This window comes from Apaloderma vittatum, unplaced genomic scaffold (assembly GCF_000703405.1).
Source record: "Apaloderma vittatum isolate BGI_N311 unplaced genomic scaffold, ASM70340v1 scaffold43887, whole genome shotgun sequence".
NCBI classification, from domain to species: domain Eukaryota; kingdom Metazoa; phylum Chordata; class Aves; order Trogoniformes; family Trogonidae; genus Apaloderma; species Apaloderma vittatum.
In genome coordinates, this window is record NW_009726371.1 from 429 (window position 1) to 21,303 (window position 20,875).

The window sequence follows — 20,875 nt, forward strand, 5'->3', positions numbered from 1 at the left end:
AATTGAACTCTTGCACATCAAAATGTATGCTCTTCAGAACAGGCTTGAGAACAGTAATATTTCTCCTATTAAACATGTATATTTTCTTGTTAATCACTAGAGCTGTCGCAGCGTTAAGGGGACTCGGAGGAGAGGGCAGTGAAGGAGAAGAAAAATAATGCATTTGGGCAACTACTGTTAACATCTATTATTTGATTAGCCAGAACAAGGATTTCCACTTCGTATATTCATTGTATTTTTTTATTACCCCAGCAGGTGTTATGCTACAGAAAGTGATACTGAGAAAACAGAATCAGTTTCTAAAACTCAGGAATGTCCCTGATTACCAGTAGCTGCTAAGCTCAGTTAGTGCTGGAATTCTCTTATTCTGAAGGAACTTTCAAATAAGTGGCAACGCAACTATTCACCCATATACCCCCAGGTCAAATACACACACTGTGCTAACCGCAGTCAGCAGAGGCCAGGAAGCCTCAGCTCCTCAGCTCTTGGGCACAGACAAATGCGAAAGCTGGTACTCCTGCACAGAGGAGACGGATGCCCCAGAGTACTGACTGGCAACGTCGGCATAGAAGATGCACGTTCTTTTTATACAAATACCAAGGGACTTGCAGAGATCAGTCTGTAGCTGGACTACAGGTATGCAGAGACCTGGCAAAAGGGGACACTGACATCATGACAGACACAACTACAGAACACTCAAAGGACCAGTGAGTAACTTACTATGGCCGTGAGATAAAGCAAGATTGTTAACTTTACTAACCAGGCACCTAATAAAGGAATAATTTGCTTAAGCAGAATTGTGCAGTGGTCTATGAATTTAATTGAAAGATCCAAAAGAACCGACAGTCAGAAGTATATTTATAATACAAAAAAGACATTATATATACATATACACACATGAAATATCTATATGTGTCTATATAGATATATAAAAATCAGTAAACTTCAATAGTGCCTTTATCAAGAGCATCTTAAGGCATTCAAGCATTTTACTAAAACACTGACCGAATTTATTATCTTTTTGCTTTGGCTGAATTAAAGCAAACAGATCACAGGTCTCATCTGAAACACTAAAGACATCAAACCAAAGCCTACTAGTATCATGGGTGACAGCAGCATCATCTAGGAACCCACCCACTGCATTGCCTATTAGCTGAATAATATTAAAAGGAGTCTAAATAAATCATTCCCACTCATAGCTTTGCAACAGCAGAAGATACGTCAGTCTCAAAGAGACGTTCTAGCCATATACTCTATAGATTCTATTACAAATCAAGGGTAGAAAAGGTACAGCAAGAGGGCCTGCCCTAGGATAGAACGCCACCGAGTATCAAATAGTATTTACAGTACAGTTATAGGATTATAGACCATTTTATAAATACAATTAATATGCATACAAGGGCACATAAAAAAAAAATAAATCCATTTTCATGCTTTACAAAGTGAAAGTAACCTGAACTAAAACTCACTGCAAAGTTCCACAGCTGCTGGTAAGGAGGCTCTCTTCTCAACTGCCTGCACAAATCAATCCCCATCGTAAGTCACCAGTGAAACACAGGAGTTTTAAGCAGCAGCTATGAAGAATCTCAATAGACTCCGAATCTCTGTATGAAACATGAAGTTTCAAAACATGGGTAAAGGCATAGCACACTGGAGAGTTGTGACAATATTTACCTAACCTTCTCAGAGAACTTGGACTGTAACACACTGCTTTTTTACAAGGAAATATGTAATACTGCAGCATATAGGTGGCAAAATTCAAACAAGATATATTACAACTTCTAAACCAAGGTAACAGAATGCCAGAAGCATCTACCAAATTCTAAACATGTCAACTCTTCCAATATTTGTTTTAAAATAGTAAAATAGTATTTAATATTTCAGTACTTGCACATGTTCTTAAAAGACTCAGTAATTTCCTGTAATTGAAGCAATTGTATGGAACTGTGGTGCCTTTACAAGACCCTTTTTTGTCCTGTTTTTAAACACATTGGCTAAAGACCAGTTATAGTGTTAAACAGGAATATACCATAATACAATGTGGGCAAAGGAAAAATATACTCAGATAAAAAAAGCAATTTTAACAGTCAATTTAATGAAGAAATAACATGATTTTCTCTGCACACTTCACAAATGGTAAGGCAGGCTTGATTAAATTACCTTTAACCAGAAATATATTATACTTTACTCCAAGACAAGTAGACCAGTTTTACTGGGATACTTACTATGAAGGAGGACAATCTTTAAAGTTTATTTACATAGAAAACAATCCTTTTTACATAATATATAAAATGGAGTAGTTTATCACTGCAGTCATTTTGTAATATTTAAGCTAAATGAAATGAATCTTAAAAGCTATTCTATTTCAACAGCTGTGGAACAGAACAGGAATAGTTTTATTCAATATATATACTTGTTCCGCAGGCAGAACAGGAACTGGTTTATTGAGCTACAAACCCATTTTCATTACAGAAAGTAACCAAATGCCTGCTTGAAAAAACAAAAACGATGTTTCATAACCATCTCTTAACCATGATGAGCACTTCCGAGCAGAGGGGTGAACTTCAGAGGTTTTCTCTGATGACCAAGTCTGTTTCAGAAGTTTCCCCACTGCCAACCCTCTTTCCTGCAGTTCACTCTTTTCCTTGTTTATGCCACTACAAATGACCATGGTGGAAAATGGATCATTCAAATGAACACACTTACAAGAAAGAAACCTCTGAACGCTAATCACCAAGTGGTTTTCTCACTGACCAAGTATCTAGCACAGTTGCACCGGCACAAAGAAACACACTGAACTGGACCACAGAAAGGCCACACAAGAATTTCTTAAGTTTGGTGAGAAAAGGAAACTAATACCTGGCGTTTGCTGCAATAGCAGCTGTGAACACCAGTTTGATGATCTTCAGATAGTCACAATGCCAGTGCAATGGCACAGATAATTTAAGAAAGCAGTAATGCTTGCAGGCACATTATTAGATTATCCATTGGAATTCAATTCCAAGGAGGAAGAAATGTTTTAAAATACATAAAGTTTACTAAAAATAGTGCATTCTCTTTACCACTGTGTTAGCTTCAGGAGAAAGGAGCGAGAGAGGAAAAAATAAACAAAAACGTAAACGTTTCTGTCTCTCTCCTGTAATTCCTGGTCTCGTCTCCAAGGAAGATGCTTAGAGGGTTGTCCCCCTCCCTGCTCCCAGGGAGGAGCCAGTACCCTAGACCCCAGGGGATGCCTGCTCACCTGCTGCAGCAGCTTATGGGAACAGCAACGCAGAACGCAGCAGACATAGCCGTAAGCTCCTAATTCTGTTCTGAACGGGGCTGTGAAAGACAGATCCCCGACTGTGGTGTATTGACAGCTCAGACAGGCTGGTGTGGTGCCTGACATTTCTCCTTGCTGTCTGGAACCATAACTAGGAGGAAAACTGTTAAAGCCACATGAAACTGGTCTCCACAATAACAGTCTCAAAAGCCACGATTTACAATCTTTTCCCATTGCTACCTCAAACATGTAATAAGAAATTATTCAAGAATTTATTTTTCAAATTAAAAATTACAAGTAAAGCAGGACTGTACAGTTTGGTTGTAGTGTTTTTCCTAAAGGCTTATTTTCGTCTCATAACTATAGGAGAAGCGATGGCAGGAGACAACCAAGTGGCTTCTCAGTGAGCAGTCCTTCTGCTTTGAGAGTATCAGTCCTATGCTACAGTGTTACTAATAGCAAACTCAATCATTATTTAATAAAATACTCATTCTAATGTTTTATCACTTTACAATCACACTACAGCCAAGACTGACACTTTCTTGTTCCAAAGCTGCGAACTATGCCACTACCACAACAGCTGAAAATATTTCACCAGAGAGATGGCTCAGTTTTTCCAACACTGTGAATAATTAGGCTAAATACAGTGAGAAGTGAGGTTACAGCAGCCTTTTTTTTTTTCTTCCTCTCTAGAAATGTATCAGAGAACTTTATTAGTGGAAAGTAGGTTTTATATTTGGTCAATGCAAGAAAAAAAAAAACCACCCTGGCATTAAAAATTCTGAAGTGTAAATTTGTTTTCTAAAATTATGCAGTACCTGTACAAATAGATACCAGGCAACATGTCAGGAAAAAAAAAATAAAAAAAAAATCCCTATGTCCTGTTTTCAGTACTTAGAGTACAGAGAACAGATAATAAAATTCAAGTGATTTTTTTTTTTCACTTAACACCAATTTTCTTCCAAATTAAACAATTAACAATGCTGGAATAAATTAATATTTGAGAAGGATTTCCCTGTATTCTAGGGAAACAAAATGTTCAGAAGACACAGTTTTCCTAGTGTTTAAAAAATAAAAAAAGCACAAGCATGTCGTCCTGGTTTGAGAACACCAGGATAAAAGTTTAACACTAGCAATCTTCTCTCAATTCACTTCAGAGACAAGACTTTTCAAAAGCTGCAGCTGCAAAATAAGTTTATTTAGTTTTTAATCTGTGTTCCTCTACTAAACATAAACCAAGTCACGATTTTGAACTCCTCTACCTGCCTGTTCATCATCATCATCATCATCATCATCTGACTGCTGTTCTGAGTTTTGGGAACTACCATACTCATACTCAATGGGCTTTGGATTGTTGTATGGGTAGCCATTGTCATCAAAAAACCTTCGGAAGGTGAACTCATAAAAAGCATGTTCTGGATGTTTTCCATTTTTGTACCAGCCGTTAAGTGTATCGTTTCTATTCCCTTCCTTATCATCATCACTCCACAATTTATCTGGATCAACTGGATCAAAGTTTGACGTGTCTGTAGGATGAGCAATTTTTGGAATATAGAAAGCAGACTGCCGCCGTAGATCGCTTGAAAAATCAATTGTTTTAAAGAAAGGATGAGCTTTTATTTCATCTGCACCGTTTTTGCCTAAACGATCTTCTGGTCCTCGGCAAAGTTTAATAATAAGGTCGGAGGCCTCTGGAGTCAATTTAGCTTGAGGTGGAATGTGAAGTGCAGTCTGCCAGTTGATAACCTTTAAAGCAAAAAGAGGTGTTACTCGTATTTACAGTTTCATAAAAAGGAAAAGACACAGTGAAAATTAGAACAATAAACCAAAAGAAAAGATGAACAGCCACAAAGGAAACATTCAACACACGTAAGCATTTTCACTCTAGGGAGGGAGAATGTGAAGCCGCTCTTTCAGAAACACAACGAACACTTTGTCCGGAAATCTGGCAAACAGTAAAGTTTATTCCCATTCCAAATCTAAGCTAGAGTCTGGCATGGAATAACCCAGATATAACAAAGATACCATAAAATTCAGGACCTGGAACCTGAAATCAGACACATGCCTTACAGTCTCAAACAGGTGGTGAGGCAAACAAATTTTTGTTTATTTGATGCACTGAAGAGATTAACAGATATAAAAGTTAAAAAAAAAAATCAGTACTGCACTAAAACTGAGCCAACTAGTTGAGCACAGTTTTGCCAAAATGGCACGTGCAGAACATCACCTTGGTGGTTTCTCTGAACCAGCTGGGGCTCAGGAGGGAAGGGAGCAATGGCTCTGAGCTGCCAGTGACCCTGAGCTGCCACAGTCACCTGCTGCTCCTCCACCTGAGCTCCACACTGAGCATCTGCAGAAACATCACCAAAGGAAATCCCCTGCAGGCGAGCAGCTGCAGAGGACAAGTGGTGGGAAAAGAATACTCAGAGCCCAGAAGAGGAGAGGAAAAGAAAGTGGAAACAGTAACTAGAACAGGTGCAAGAAGTGAAAGGGAACAGCTGAGATCCGAAATGTGGGGTTTTTAGTTACTGCATGACCAGATAAAAGATATGAACGTGGTCCCTGAAGTCCCTTTACAACTAAGTGCACCACCACAGTAATGTAGAGTTTAAATTTTTCTTAGTTTGTAACATGGATAGAACAGCTCTCTCATCACCTTTGATTCCATTATTAATTAGAAAGACTATGTAGATTCCAAGCTTGCTTTTTCAGATTGTTAAAATCTGACTTTTAAAGTTACCTTCATCTGTGTTTCCAGGGGTGTTTGTGCCAGGAATGGAGGCTGCCCCACTAACATTTCAAAGAGAATTACTCCAACGCTCCACCAGTCACACAACTGTGTGTAACCTGAAATGAAGTCAAAACAAGGTAGTCAAAGCATTAGGTTAATTTTAAACTTGCATTTATAAGAATAGAACAGCTTCACAAGAGAATTCTATTCAATACTTGTTTAAGATTTCCACATTAACTATTCTTTGTCAAAACAGCATATACTTGGGAAAAACGTCAGTGTAAGAAAGGTAAAGCAAGCTACCCAAATATCAGTTACTTTGCAGTGAGAGTACACTGCAAAAATGCATTACCTGTTTGTAACAACACTTCTGGAGCAATATAGTTGGGTGTGCCGACAAGCGAATGGGCCAGGCAGCGCTGGTGCTGACGCGCAGCCCTACGTTCCAGTGGCTTCAGCCTATCTCCACACCTGCAATTTGCTGGGTCACCCCATTCATTGCTGAAATCCATACTGTCTTGACGTGCATGATCACCTATAATTGAGAAAGACACTAAAATTGAGAAAGATGTCAGACTAGAGAAGAACTAATTTTCTTTATCTGTTAACTTTTCTTGTTAGAATGTGTTTCAATTTCAGTGCTCAATTTGAGAGCTAAAACTGTCATCAATATCAGGATTTTGACTTTTTGCTTATGATATAAAATACCAGCTTTTGAGGACACTGTTTTTTTAAGGCTAATTTCTGCCATAACTGTGAGAAAGCATCGAGTTTGATCTTTTCTCAATTTTTCCAACTACACTGGGTGCACAGTGGGTATACTGCTACTGCCCTTATGTAAACAGAAAAGAAAGCAATATTGAAAGTATCAAAACAAAGTCAGGGCTGTTGTTATCTTACTACTGCTGGGATTTTCTCTCTCCAAATTTCAGAAGCCGCTAACGGGAGAAACTTAGAGCAGCATAGCTCACTCCTTCTCCCTTAACGAATCAATGCTCACACTACTCACCCTAAGTAAATGTTGCTTTCTTTGACTGGTGTGCAGACATACTGTAACATGTGATATTATTCAGAAATGAAACAGTACAGTCATCTTTCTACTCATTTAATTTCTTGCAAAGATGGACACATCAATAAAATAACAAAGAAACCTTTCACATTTGTCTTACCGCTCTGGTAGTATTTTGAATCGTGGGTCCATCGAAAACCTGTACAGAGCCCGAAGTCAGTCAATTTAATATGACCATCACGGTCTATCAAGATGTTATCAGGTTTAATATCTCTGTGGATGAAGCCCATTTTATGAACACTTTCAACTGCGCAAGTAAGCTCTGCCGTGTAGAACCGTGCCAGATTTTCTGGAAAGACACCCATTCTAATTAGAAGACTCATCATATCACCTCCTGGAATGTAGTCCATTACAAAGTACAAATTGTCCTTATCTTGGAATGAATAGTACAGGCGAACCACCCATTCGTTATCAGCTTCTGCAAGGATATCCCGCTCAGCTTTAACATGAGCAACCTGATTTCTAAGCAAGACATCTTTTTTCCTCAGAGTTTTTGTTGCATATAGAGCATTAGTGTCCACTTTTCTCGCTAGGCAAACTTCTCCAAATGCACCAACTCCCAGGGTTTTAATTTTTACAAACATCGATTTGTCCATTTTAGCTCTTCTTAGCCGAATATAATTAGACTCTTTCTGGCACAACATTTTCCTCATTTGATCTCGCGCTTCTGGTGACAATCCAACCTGTGCAGCAAACAGAATTAAATCTGGAGTGAACAGTACTCTTAACTCTTGGTGATCTTCTTATAATTGCAAGGCTTAGGCAAAGCAAACCGAATATTTATATACAACATGGGAAATAACACTTAAAGGGGGTTTGTTTTGTTTTAATTTACACATTAGGGTTCTAGGAAAAGTATAGGAGTGATACAAAACGAAACATGATCACTTTCAACAGCAAAACGCATGAGGTGCCATGCACCAGAAGGGATTTGAGAAGGGGGCAGGTTCCAGAGAGGAGACAGGGCAATATGCAAACCACCAATGAAAACCACGGCAAAAAATACATATCTAATAGCAGTGTGCATCAGCTGCCTCCCTGATTCTCTTTGCAGAGCTAAAAGAAGCCAAGACAAGCCTAGGAGCAGTAAGTCCCTGAGGGCTAACTAAGGAGCTGCCGTGGGAAAGGGTCCCACTGTCCAGGCTTGCTAGAGCATGTCGGTGGAATTTCAGTCGCAGAAGGGAGGACGTAACTCTCACACTTCCCTGCGTAGCTACACAAACCAGACGCATACGGCCCTGTTTCCTACTGTCCACCCACACAGAGCACGTGCCTCTGCCACAAGCCAAGACCTGATCTTCCCTCTTATCACATAACCCACGTCTTTCTAACAGGACTTCAGTCCCACTCTCTCTATCGCTCTCCACTCTTCACACCAACTAGCTGAGCAGAGTCAGTTCTTTGAAGGTGCTCCCTCCTCCCCACGGTTATCAGCTCCTGACTCCCATCTGCGCACACACCCCTATCTGGAACAAACATCCTTAGTGTTCCGTCCAGCACCGCTAACATTCTGACAGCTGAAACATGCACAGGCCACACGTAACTTATCACCTACAACATGGAAACTCTTATCTACATGAACCACACTGAGCATTCTCATCGTCTTCCAACCTGGCTTCCTCCTAGTGTATTTTTGCTGGTTCAGTTCCTTTAAAGTGCCATTCAATTCCAGTGCCATCTTTCTTGGCAAATCTCAGGCTTTGGAATCAGAATATTCCTTCTTTTGGTTTTAACATGAGCAGAATCTTTCTTCAATTTTCTGTATTCTTTTCTCTGTGACACTAGCCCAACATAGTTTGAAGTTTATTCATTCTTTTGTTTTCTGTCAGAATTTTCAAAATCTTATATGCTTGCTTTCTCATAGCATCTCAATTATTTTATCTGCCTACATGGCTTGAAATCACCATCCTAGAGCAATGATTTCCAAGTTCAACCTACAGTATATTCCCTTATTCTTTCCTGGACATTCTGATTATAAAATTGAACACGGTCAAATTGAATCCCTGCAAACATCATAAATGTTATTAAAGCATTATTTGAGAAGTTTTTGATTTCTTATTGTCGCACCTTATCAATTTTTGATAGCAAATCTTGTTAATTTTATCTCCTTAATACTTCAAATGTTTAAGATACTGTCTGCATAACAGTGCTCAGGACCATCATCAGGATTAGGTAACCACTAGTTTAGACTAGTATAAAATGCATGTTAACAGATGACTAACTTAAAACAGAACTTGAAACAAAATACGATAGATGTGACTGAGAAAAAAGGCGAGATAAAAGATTAATCAGTTATCATTTAGGATCTTAAAAATGCTTTCAGAATACTGTATGTCACATTAATGAAAATACTGTTAGAACACAGAAAATTTCTTACAGGCATCATAACAAAGATAGATCCAAAGGAGATGCAATTAGTAAAATGCATATGAAATGTTTGTCTACCCAAACAAACTTCACAAGGAATATTAATTCAGTAAGATCTAAATGGAGAAGGCTGTCTCAAATTTGAGACAAATTTTTTTAGTTAGTTAGTTAGTACCCTACAGGCACTACAGTACCACTTAGGACTGGGTAGCAGTAGTTTGAAGAACTATGGACAGTTTCTTGACTTGGAGTAGGGAGTTGAACTTTTCTCAACACATTACTGCAGAAATACCCAGGCACTGTCTTCCAGGATAGAAACACCTCAAGTTTTCTGAGAATGAACATGGTTATGGCAGACTTCAGTGCAGAAGAAGGGATTTCTGAAGACTTATAAATGTCACGACAACATGTGAAGAATTGACCCTGTTGAAGTTGAGACAACGGTGGGCCACCTACTCAAATCCCACCTGAACCATGAAGTGCGCTTCAGTACAGCCCCACTTGCAAACAAACTGAACCCCAGCAATCTGTTAGAAAACTGGCTAAGAATATAATACAGAAGGCAACAAAACCCTGGAAGGAGTGAGACTCGATACAGTAACTAATCACTGCAAGAGCTACAAACAGTCTCCAAAAATCTTGTAGCTTTATCTTCTAGTACCTGTTCTCTAGTTCTATTGCAAAAAAATGAGTCCAAGTACCGCAGTGTCACCTATACCCCCAGCCATCTTCACTTTTTCCTGTCATCCATCAAAACAAATGTTAATTTCAAACTGATTGTTCTCTCCATGGCTGTATTTTCCCTAGAACTCTCCTCAGCTACAGCATTTACCAAATAGTAACCAACTTTGTCAGCTGCGCAAATGCTCACACACATACACCCCCAACTGCTCCCAGTCGACGCCAGGCCCAAGCTTTCTGAATTGCTCTGATGTCACACAATTTGCTCTCATTTTGCTCCCTTTTCAACCTGCTGTGGCTTAAATCATGACTTAAGTTTCTCTTTGCAGCAAAGACACCTAGTATAATTCTTGGCCAAATGCACGCTTTTCTTTTAAATATTTTTGAGGCAGCTCCACTCTATTCCCTAGGAAACCTGATGCTAGAAATACAGCATCCGGTGAAGGCAGGTATTTCTGTAAGGATGCATTCTGTTGTGTTTTTTTTCTTTTAAAATTCCTAGCAAAAGGGAGGAAAGAAGGGATTCAATACTTGTTTAATCTTAAACTTCCTGAGCATAACTCAATGAGCTAGTTTCGCTTTACTCTTCTCATGAAGACCCCAAATATACTCTACTGTTGTGCGATTCCTCTCCTATACTCTGATAAAAAAGGAGAGGTCTGCTGCAGCATAATACCCCATTTTCCAACCTTTGGCCTGTAATTATATGTCCTAGCCTTAAATCTAGTCCAGATATTATAAACTGTATTTCATGTAAGAGGAGACATTTACTAGGGTGCTTTAAATGCACAAGAAAAAATATGAAGAAAAGCTGTATCAGTGCTTTCATACAAGTAATACTTATGCTTGCAAGGCTATGGAACACAACACAGTAAGAAGGGAATGTGAACTCTGCAAATCAACATTAATTATAACCTTACGTTTCAGTACTTGGAAATAGTAAAAATAAATTCATGCTTAATTTTGATGCAGGATTGCATGCAAAGCCCTCTAAAAAGGGATCATGCTATTCTTAATAAATACTGTTGCTCCAGAATCTTACTTGTCTACACAGGGATGGAGGCTACAGAGTTCAGGAAAGCTTCCCACACCTTAATAGCTTAAATCAGCTGTTAGCGGAAGTGAAAAGGAAAGAGAAAAGACTAAGAATAAAGATCTAGAAAGAGTTCCAGGAAGAAATCTTGCTAACATTTACATATTTGTGATTAAGCAAACACTTATAAAATACTTTCAAAGTATTTTAAACTTTCAAATTTTCAAAGAGTAAGAAAACAAAGATCTAAAAACCAGTACATTAAGAGAGTAGCATAAGCTAAATACATTCTTTCATAGAATAGAAAGGTACATCATACTTATGTCTAATTTTCAACTACAATCGTTAAGAATATATATATAAAGTAACACACATTGAATTTCCATTTCTGCCAATCTTAATTTCACTAATTCTCACAATTTTCTCTTTTGAAATGACATATATATATATACACATCAGTTAAAGTTTTTACCCTTTTGATTTGGTTTAGTAGAACACTGAAACCTCAGAAATAACCACTGACTTCATGTTGGCACAAAGAAGTGGATTTAACATATTTTTGTTGATGTCTGGTTTTTATTATCCCATTAAACTACTCCATGTTTAAACAGATATCCTTATAGCCTGGATTATAAAATACTTAGACAAAAGGTACCATGTCTCACTCGTTCTAAAACCCCCTAACTTTGAAATACTATGTTTTTGAACTTAAAAATCCATATCGCTACTGGAAACAAACTGCAGAACGTATAAGGTATCACAGTTTGGGTGACTATGTAAATGTACTAATCACTTGTCCCTGCTTTGCTTGTACCTGCAGTGTTTATTTAAAAAAAATAAAAATATTGAAAGATCATTAAAATATGGTATGTAACTCACCCCAAATCACGATAAAACAGAACCCATAAGAGAAAGCTATGCGCTATGTAGTTAAATCTCAGTTAATGCAGCAATGATTTTGCTTCTGCTGCCTTATCATCCATATGCCAGATGAACTACATTTAGACATGCAAAAATCTTACTTATAAAAATTAATTTCTAAGACAATGAAGTACATAAAGCAATGAAGAACTTGCCACATCTCAAATGCAAAACCTAAAAATAGACTTCAGCACCACGATATATCACAACGTTCTACTTATCTGTACTATCCAAACACTCTACAATTAAAATGTATTTCTTAAAATCAGTCCTAGTCATAGATTTATAAAGAATAAAGAGTTTACCCGCATCATTTCATTCTCTAGTTGTTTTTTCCGATGCAAACGCTGCTGATGCGATTTGAGTATATTCTCCACGTGCTGCTCCATGAAGAATTTAAAGGCTTGAGGGGAATAGCTCTGAATGCGAGACTCTCTTCTCTCTTCATCTTTCTTGTTTTTTCTGACAGGAACAGGTGATGTTGTAATTTGTTTCTTTTCTTTATCTGTTGAATCAACGCATTCATAATTCTTCTCATTCTCATCCTCCTTGACTAAAATAGGTGGCTCCTCTTTGTTGAGCTTGGGTCCCGTCTCGTACAGATTGACAGAGGGATTTTGGTGTAACAAGTGTTTTGGGTACGGAGGGGGAGGGCCCTGGTAATTTGGAGCCTCTGCAACAGGAGACATAACCCCCATATTTGTAGATGGACTCTCAGAGAAGGGAATGGTCTGAACGGTTTGCACTGGTTGGGGCATCCAGGAAGGGTGCGTGGGCGCTAAGGCAGTCTGTAGCTCTGGTTTGAGCACACGCATGCTTTTTACCGGCTGCTGAATGGGCGCCGGCGTTATGGCCGTTACTGTTGTAGCTGAAGGCTGAGAGCCACCAGAGTGGCTCTGCCTATTTCCGTGATGGTTGTTGAAAGAATTTGACCGTACGGGCACACTGGGTTGCCATGTTGGCAGGTCATGCCCATTGCCAGGTGATGACTGCGGTTGCACAGGGGAAGGCTGCGACCAGGACGTGGCTATTCCAGCCACGTTCATATTATAATGTTCCATGTTGTGACTATTTCTATTTGGCACCATCATTGCCTGAGGAAGATTCCCATTGGTGTACGCTGAAGGAGGAGCAGATCCTCCCGCCTGCATCTGTAGCGCTGTGGGACTCTGCCTGTTACTTGGATTCATGGGGTAGGGGGGTGGCTGGCGACTCACCGAGTTCCCAGACACCACATTCTGGTGAACTATGAATTCTGCCTGACAATTGCCATTCTGCATTCCAGCTCTTCCGGAGGGAAAACTAAATTTGCTGTTGGCAGAACTCTGCATGATTATTGGTTGTCTGCCGATGGGGACAGCACTCATGCCTCTCTGACCCTGCGTGGAAGAATTTATGGGCGGAGGATTCATAGGAGGAGGTGGATATCCATCCTGCCATGCTCCCGGGGGCACTGGAGAAATACGGGAAATCACGTATTCCATGTTTCCAGAGTAGCGCTTTGTCTGAGAGTTTGGTTCCCAGGAAGGAGGCGGAGGAGTAGTTCCCCTTGGAGGGGGCGTCTGTCCTCGAGGAGGTGGAGGAGGAGGAGTGACGCTCCTTATCTGTGGTAGAGGCGGGGGATTCACCCTTTGTCCGTTGCCAGGGTGAGCCTGAGCAAATGCCGCAATGCCCGACCCAGATAACGGTCGTCCTACGTCAGGCTGAGAGCTGGGACTTTCCGAGCGATAAACTACTCCATCTGCCAGGGAAGGGCCGTGCCTCTGAGGAACCAAGGACTCCTTAGAACCCTTCCAGCTCTGCTTGCGGTTAACTGATTGCTGTACGGTCCCTGCTTTTACAAGAAGAAAACACGGCATTTACATTATTAGAAAGTCTTTCTATTTATTGCTTTAAGTACTTGATTCTCCTGCATTAATTACAGAGAAACAGGATGGGAATTCTGACATAGCATAATCCACTGTACTTCACAGGAGAAACTTCTTTCTATTAATACACAACATGCAATGGCAATATGCTCAGTACAGAGCATAAGAGCAAAAATGTGCAATGCATTATAGTATCAGTTTTTAGCAATCCCTTTTCTGAAGATGCATTTTGCTTCATTGCAAATGCACTTGATTTTTAACAGAAAAAAAACGGTAATGTGCAAAATTATTAGGCGTACTATGTATTTTTAATCATGAGTACAAACAATTCTCAGCAGAGACGTTCAGTATATGCAAGAAAAAACAAACCAGGGGAAAAAGAGGTTTAGTCATGTTGGTATTCCTTCCAGTTTGACACTTACAATAAATCAAGTGTTCCTAAACTAAAATTTAACTGAACATTGTAAAATCAAATGGCCCACTTACACACTTGTATGCACACAGTTCATCAAAAATTGTTATACTCCTTTTATGTGAAATTTGAGTAAGCACTTTCATTTTAAAAGTTATGTCTTTGTGGGTAAAAGCATTGTCTAGAGGTAAGAATCAAAGCTTTATGAAAGTGAAACGGAGAGAACCAACATATTTACTTTTCAGATGCTATTTTGCATCATATAAACAAAATAATATGCCAAGAATTGATAGTGCATGCAGTCCTACTGTTCTTTTTACAACGTTACTGCTGCAACACTCCTAAATGCATATACTGCTGCAACACTTTTAAACACAAACATTGTAACTGCTGAAAACCACTGTATCTTCAGTAAAAGAATGTGTTAATTACTATTATCTTTGCAAGTAACAATGAAAATCACAGCTAAATGGTGGCACTAGCTAGCAGCTTCATACAAGCACTGACTAATCCTGCTTCACAGACTAAACAAAAATAATGCTGTACTTTGCTACTCCACTACCAATTTTTCCTCAAACCTACACAGTCAACTTAAAATATAACTTTACAGAGCTGGCAGGCCAGCCCTTAACTTCAATCAAACGGAAGTTCAGTATTTCTGCTGCATTTGAAAGCTACTGTTTGTTTAACAGCAAAATTCTGACTCTCTTGCTACTAAAACTATAGTCTGTCTCTTAACTTCTACAAAAATGTGAAGTCTGCCTTAAAATTATACAAGTAAAATCTGGAAACCAGGCAGAAAATTAAGTAAACAGTGGGATCTTGACACAGGATATCCTAAAATACAAACATTGTAGCCATATGATATATAAATATATATATATATATACACACACATATACAGGTAATATATACACACAAAAGTACTCATATATAGCGCTGCTGTGTGGGCGAGTGTGTGAAAAGAGAGAAAAAAAAAATAAGAATTGAGTCCTCACTACTGATTTCTAAAGGGCACCTGACACTGAGAACAAAGTACTGGCATCACACCAGTGAGGGAGAAAAAAAAACTCATTAAAACGAGATGTAAATGGAATTCCTTGTATAAAATACTTAGAACACCAAAACCACAGTTAAAAGATACATTTAAGAAATTCACGTCAAATGTAATTATGTTTCGGAGCAATGACAGTACCTACTTTACATGCTATTTTAAAAGCAAAGAAACATATCTCAACATCTTCTCTGCTCCACTGTAAGCATGTGAAGGAGGAATTTGCTATTTTATATTTTGCACTTACAGGAATACACTCAGTGAGGTACCGAGTTACCATGAACATACCTACCTGGTGGTTTCATACCTGCATTTACAGGTCTTGCTGCTGCTGCAACCATCTGTTCCCGTCGAGGATCCTGGTAGCTCATTTTACTTATAAATTCAATGGCAGCTTCTATACTACGGTTGTTAGTTTGTCTAAGAGCTTGTATAACCATATCCTAAAGAGAAAATCATATACAAAAAATAAATTACAAAAATACCAAAAAATGTGGTCATTTAGCCAAACATTCTCTATTAACTTTATCAAAGTACGTAACTGATGCCTCTCAATTGATTTAAAACTAATTTAGAAGTGTTTTCTCCACAACAGATCCTTCAAAACACTAATGCAGTCTGAATCTTCAGGGAAAAAAGTTAACATGTTGAAGCACTGTAGTTCGATGTGAGTTGTGTCACTTTGCTATTTGTGCAGTTTGTTTTGACGCACCGATACGCACCACGCAGGTAAGAGCTAGTTACACGATGACCAGAAGTCCCTTCTAACCTAAGCTGTTCTATGAAAAGTACCCTCATGTGCAATTCAGAACTGTGTCCTCCCTCTTCTACCGCCAACTCAGCGTGACTTCTTGTCAACAGATATCCATTAGCTTCTCCCTAAGAAACCTTCCTGATGAACACAATATTACTGGCAGAAATTCTATCATTTTTGTAGTACATTTAGGCTCTGTGTTTTTAGAGATCCAAACACAAGTTTTGATCTGATGGCTGATCCCAGCTCTGTCAATGGAAAACGCATTATGGAGCAGTGGTTTTCCACTGACTTGAATGAGATCACAAGGTCAAGCAACTGAGGCAGAATTTCAGGGATGGTTAAAAGTCAGACACTGCTCTCCCAGTTACATCGCACAGGATTTGCGCAGCTGACTCAACAAGTCTGACGCAAATCCATAGTGTAATTTCCCACAATTAAGCACACTGCTGTTAGCCATTTGTTATGCCCATACTTTGTCATATCGAAGTAACCAGTTCACATTACCTTTGAATAGGTTATCTACACAGGACAGCATTCACCTCCTACTAAAACCAATGGGAAATCAAGGAGGGATGAGAAGGGAAGCAGTCAGCATCAACTTATAATTCAAACCCATGTTTATACTGTCACCACGCCTGTGTACATTTTTAACACTACTAACACAAAAAATTATAAAGAGCCTTCAGAAACAATAATCAAATTCAGAGAACAAAGCAGAATCTTAAAATTTTGTTTAAAATAAAAAAATACACATAAGGTTGTTACATTGTTTACAGACTAGCTAGTGTTGCTGGAAAAAGCAGATACAATTTTTGATCTCTTATCTTCTTCATAAGACAATTATGTTTACCACTGCTTCTCATACGCAAGCTTGCTCTGCTGCAAAGAAGTACATTTTCAGCACCAGTATTCTATTTGATCACTGTGCAAACAGAAGGCTAAGTTGTTCAGAGTATTTAATTTCCAATTTGAATATACTCTTAGAGGACCTGCCATTCATTTCTACATTTAATTTTCTTGTTAATCAGTTTCAAAACTGAATTTATTGCCTTTTTAGCCAAGTAATTCTACAATACATAAAGCTACACCTACATGTTTATAAACCAAAACCCACATGACAAAGACATAAAGACATATTGAATCTCAAAGGACAAAACCAGCAATATTTTAAGTGATACTATTTCCCTCTTCACTAAACAGAGGACCTGAGTAATAGCCAAAGGATTCCTCTCTCTTCTAGCTGTAGAACAAAAGCCTTGGTAACCCATACAACATGTATAGTTCTCAGTGTCTTGAAGAGTATCACCTTACACAGAACATATGAGCACTGAACTTGAATCCTGAGAAGTAAGACAGATCTTCTATAAGCTATTTATGATTATTTAAAAAAAAAAAATTAACTGCAATCTCCCATAATTATTTTATACATACATTATATATATATAAAACTACTTATATACACAGTGTGTGTATGTATATGTATACACACACACCTGATACTGATAGGTACCCATCTGTCTGTTCAGCTTTAACCCCGAATGCTACCTGTTACCCGAGGGGTAGAGGGAATAACTGCAAAGTTCTGACATTCAATATATTTAAAAAAAAAAAAATAGAGAAGGTAAATATCAACAGCTGACCAACACACTCCAGCTACAATCCAGTCCATAAAACAACCTCAGCTCAAAATACATTCTCATTTCACTCCTACTTGCTGTCCCAAATACCCTACACCAAGAAAAATGCTTTCCAACTTCAGCTCTGTTTCTTTTTGTGTTCAGAAGCCAATGCCATATGGACTATTGTGGCAACACAACTGTAGGCTAACATATGGCAGGAACAGATTACGCTGGCACTGTGCCTGAAAAAAGATCCATATAAACACAAGTGTCCTGAAAATTCTCAGAACAAAGGACAGGAGAAAAAGGCTTCAAAATAACCAACAAAAATACCAGTTTAAGACACTTTTCTAGTTTGTTATCCAGCCCCATACCATTCTTCAGCTTGCAAAAATGACCGCAGGTTCAGTCTGTAAAAATGGATCTGAGAACTGATCTAGTTTTTTTTTTAAAAAAAAACTACACTGGAAAATACAACCTCAGGAACAACTCACAAGACAGAGGAAAATTATTACAATATCCTTTATCATTATGTAATCTTTCCATTCTTACTGAAAACAAAGTCTGGACTGTGTATCTGAGCAAGTGAAAGGAACACGGAAAACCACTGTCAGCACCTGATACTGGAACATTGTTGAGGAAAAGCCAGTTGACAGTTTTGGGGATGCTCACTCTTGGTAGAAGTAGATGACTGTAAATACTGGAGCATCATCACCAGCAGAATTCGTGAGCTGGTCACTACTACAAGCAGTGCACTCCTATAAAGGCAATCCCTGTTGTGGTACTGGGCCTTTTTCCTTTGGAAAGATGAGCAGTTTGCTAGTTTGTTGTTTTGGTTTTTTTTAAAAATCTGCTTTTGTACTCAAGTTTACACAGAAGGCACAAAACCAGGTGTAATTTACTCTGATGTGCAAATCCCAGTAAAGACACAGGAGCTCTAAGTGTCTTAATTTTTTATTCCTGGAAACCATTTCTGAAACTCCTTTCACTTATTAAGTTTAGTTGATAACTTGTAAAATAATTAAACAACTTAGTTCCTTGTTCTTATAATGTAAATAATAGCAGAATAATTACTTATCTCCAAGATTTTCAAGAGACTTGACATTTTTGTTTTGAGAGTATATCGCAGAGAAGACACTGCAACTGGTTTTGTCACATACCTTGTTTTTTTTATCTGTATTTCGCAAAGTGCATAAGGTAAGGATATCCTATTTTTTCCCCCCAAAGTTTGAGTTGATATAAGCCACAGATGTGAAAAGCTCATTGACAGTCACTTCTAAAATACCTGGTATATTGCCTTTCAGTTTAGAATGGTCATTCTTTATCAACATATTTTAATTAAGCACAATCCAAGCTTCTGATGAGTGTACGAGACAAAAATCCATGTTCTAGAGCCCAGCTCTCTCTGGTTAAAATGGTACAAACAATCAAAACAACCTACCTCTACCACACAAGAACAAACTGCACAAGATGCTTAAAAATGGGAAGGAAAAAAAAAAAAAAAGAAGCCAAGTCACCCTTAATCTTTCTATTCTTCTTCCTCATTCTCCATTATTACCATTTTCACTATGTCCTAAGTAGAAACCTAACAGATTTTGAAGAAGAGCTATTTTGATTACACACTGTCCAAACATTCCAACGTGCACTAATAGTTTACAGTTAGCAGAAGTCTGAATTTTGAAAATAAAATATTTCACCTCATCAAAGCCAGCAGCTTGCAAGTCTTGCAGCATTTGTCGATTAACTTCTGATGTTCCTTTAACAGCCGAGGTGGTTTCATTTGCAAAAGGCAGAAGTGAGTTTCTTATCTCCTGCAAAACTTTATGATAGGTTACAAACTTGGGGGGGTTTCGGCCTTGTCTAGGATCTTCAGTTAGCATTTTGCCCATGCTGTGATCAGCTTTAGCAGCATCTGAGGGTTTAGGTAAATTCCTGAGGCTCTCTCGTATTTCCTGTAGCATCTGCTGGCTGCTGCCAGTATAGTTACTGGCAGGAAACGTCTTAGGCCTCATTTGTCTATAACCTTCTGGCTTCTCACTTCTCTTCATGAAAACATCTATAGATGCAACCTCCACCAAGGACTCGCACACACCAAAATTCAGGGAAGACTGGCTGGTAGTTTCAGAACTTGTGAAAGCAGTGGCTCTTCACTGTGAAACCATGTCTCCTGTAGCACCAGAGTTTGCCGCAACCCAAAACTGCTATCCTGTTAACAAAACAAAACAAAAATAATCCTGTTACATACATGGCAGTGACATAGTTCACAACGTAGCACTGGTGGCAGTGAAAGCTTCACATGCAGCGCTGCTTTCAGAGTTATTAAAAGCACGTTAAGCAACTTCTTCAGGCAGTCTTTACTCAACCTAAATTACAAACCCTGAGAGACTTCTAAGAGCTCGTTAACAAAAAAAAAAGGTTCAGGTGCCTGAAGTCTGAACACAGTCCTGAACTGTGAAGGATGTGGACAGAGTGAAGAGGAACTCAGTGTGGTGGACAAGGCTCTCAAGCACACAGGAAATTCTATGTGTGCGACCCCATCCCTGCTTCTTTCGTGCCCTCCCTGCCAGGTGCTCTCTGCGTTCCTCACCCACATTCTCTCCATTGACACTCTTACAGCTGAAGGTACCAACCCCACTACGCAGTTCGGTAGGGTATGCACCAAATACCACGGGTGCTCAACAATTCTGACATCGAGTTCCACAAAAAAAAGGAAATGAGAAGTACCACGTACATGGCAGAGTGTATCTAATTACTGCAATTTTATCCATTCTTCAGCAGTCACATATAAAAACTTGAGCAGTCACAAGTAAGCACTTGCCTAGCTCATTGCATGCAACTTTATAATTTCTTGTACTATCTGCCATTCAAACCTGTTCAAGGGTTCAGTTTTCTAAGGCTGTCACAGTCTCTTAGCTAGCGTCTCCCTGAACTAGTCTTTGTCAAGGGTTAAGTAACTTTTAAATTTATTTTACATAAGGCAAGATGAGAGCAAAGTGAAAAATAAAACAAAATTTAACCAAACCTCCTTACTGTAAAATTGTTTAACAACTCAGGCAACAAATTCACTGAGAGCATAGCTGTCACATTTGGTAACGGAAATA

General features: G+C 38.7%; 1 protein-coding gene across 1 annotated transcript; it reads right to left on the reverse strand.

Moving 5' to 3' along the window:
* Positions 1-4,443: 4,443 nt before the first annotated feature.
* On the reverse strand, positions 4,444-19,822 carry LATS1 (large tumor suppressor kinase 1). Its single transcript, XM_009873245.1, has 7 exons — positions 19,472-19,822; positions 15,691-15,841; positions 12,370-13,895; positions 7,163-7,745; positions 6,346-6,528; positions 6,003-6,109; positions 4,444-5,008 (listed from the first exon to the last, which is right to left on the reverse strand). Exons 1-7 carry the CDS (start codon positions 19,820-19,822, stop codon positions 4,487-4,489), a joined length of 3,423 nt encoding a protein of 1,140 aa, XP_009871547.1. The 3' UTR covers positions 4,444-4,486.
* Between the last annotated feature and the right edge of the window lie 1,053 nt (positions 19,823-20,875).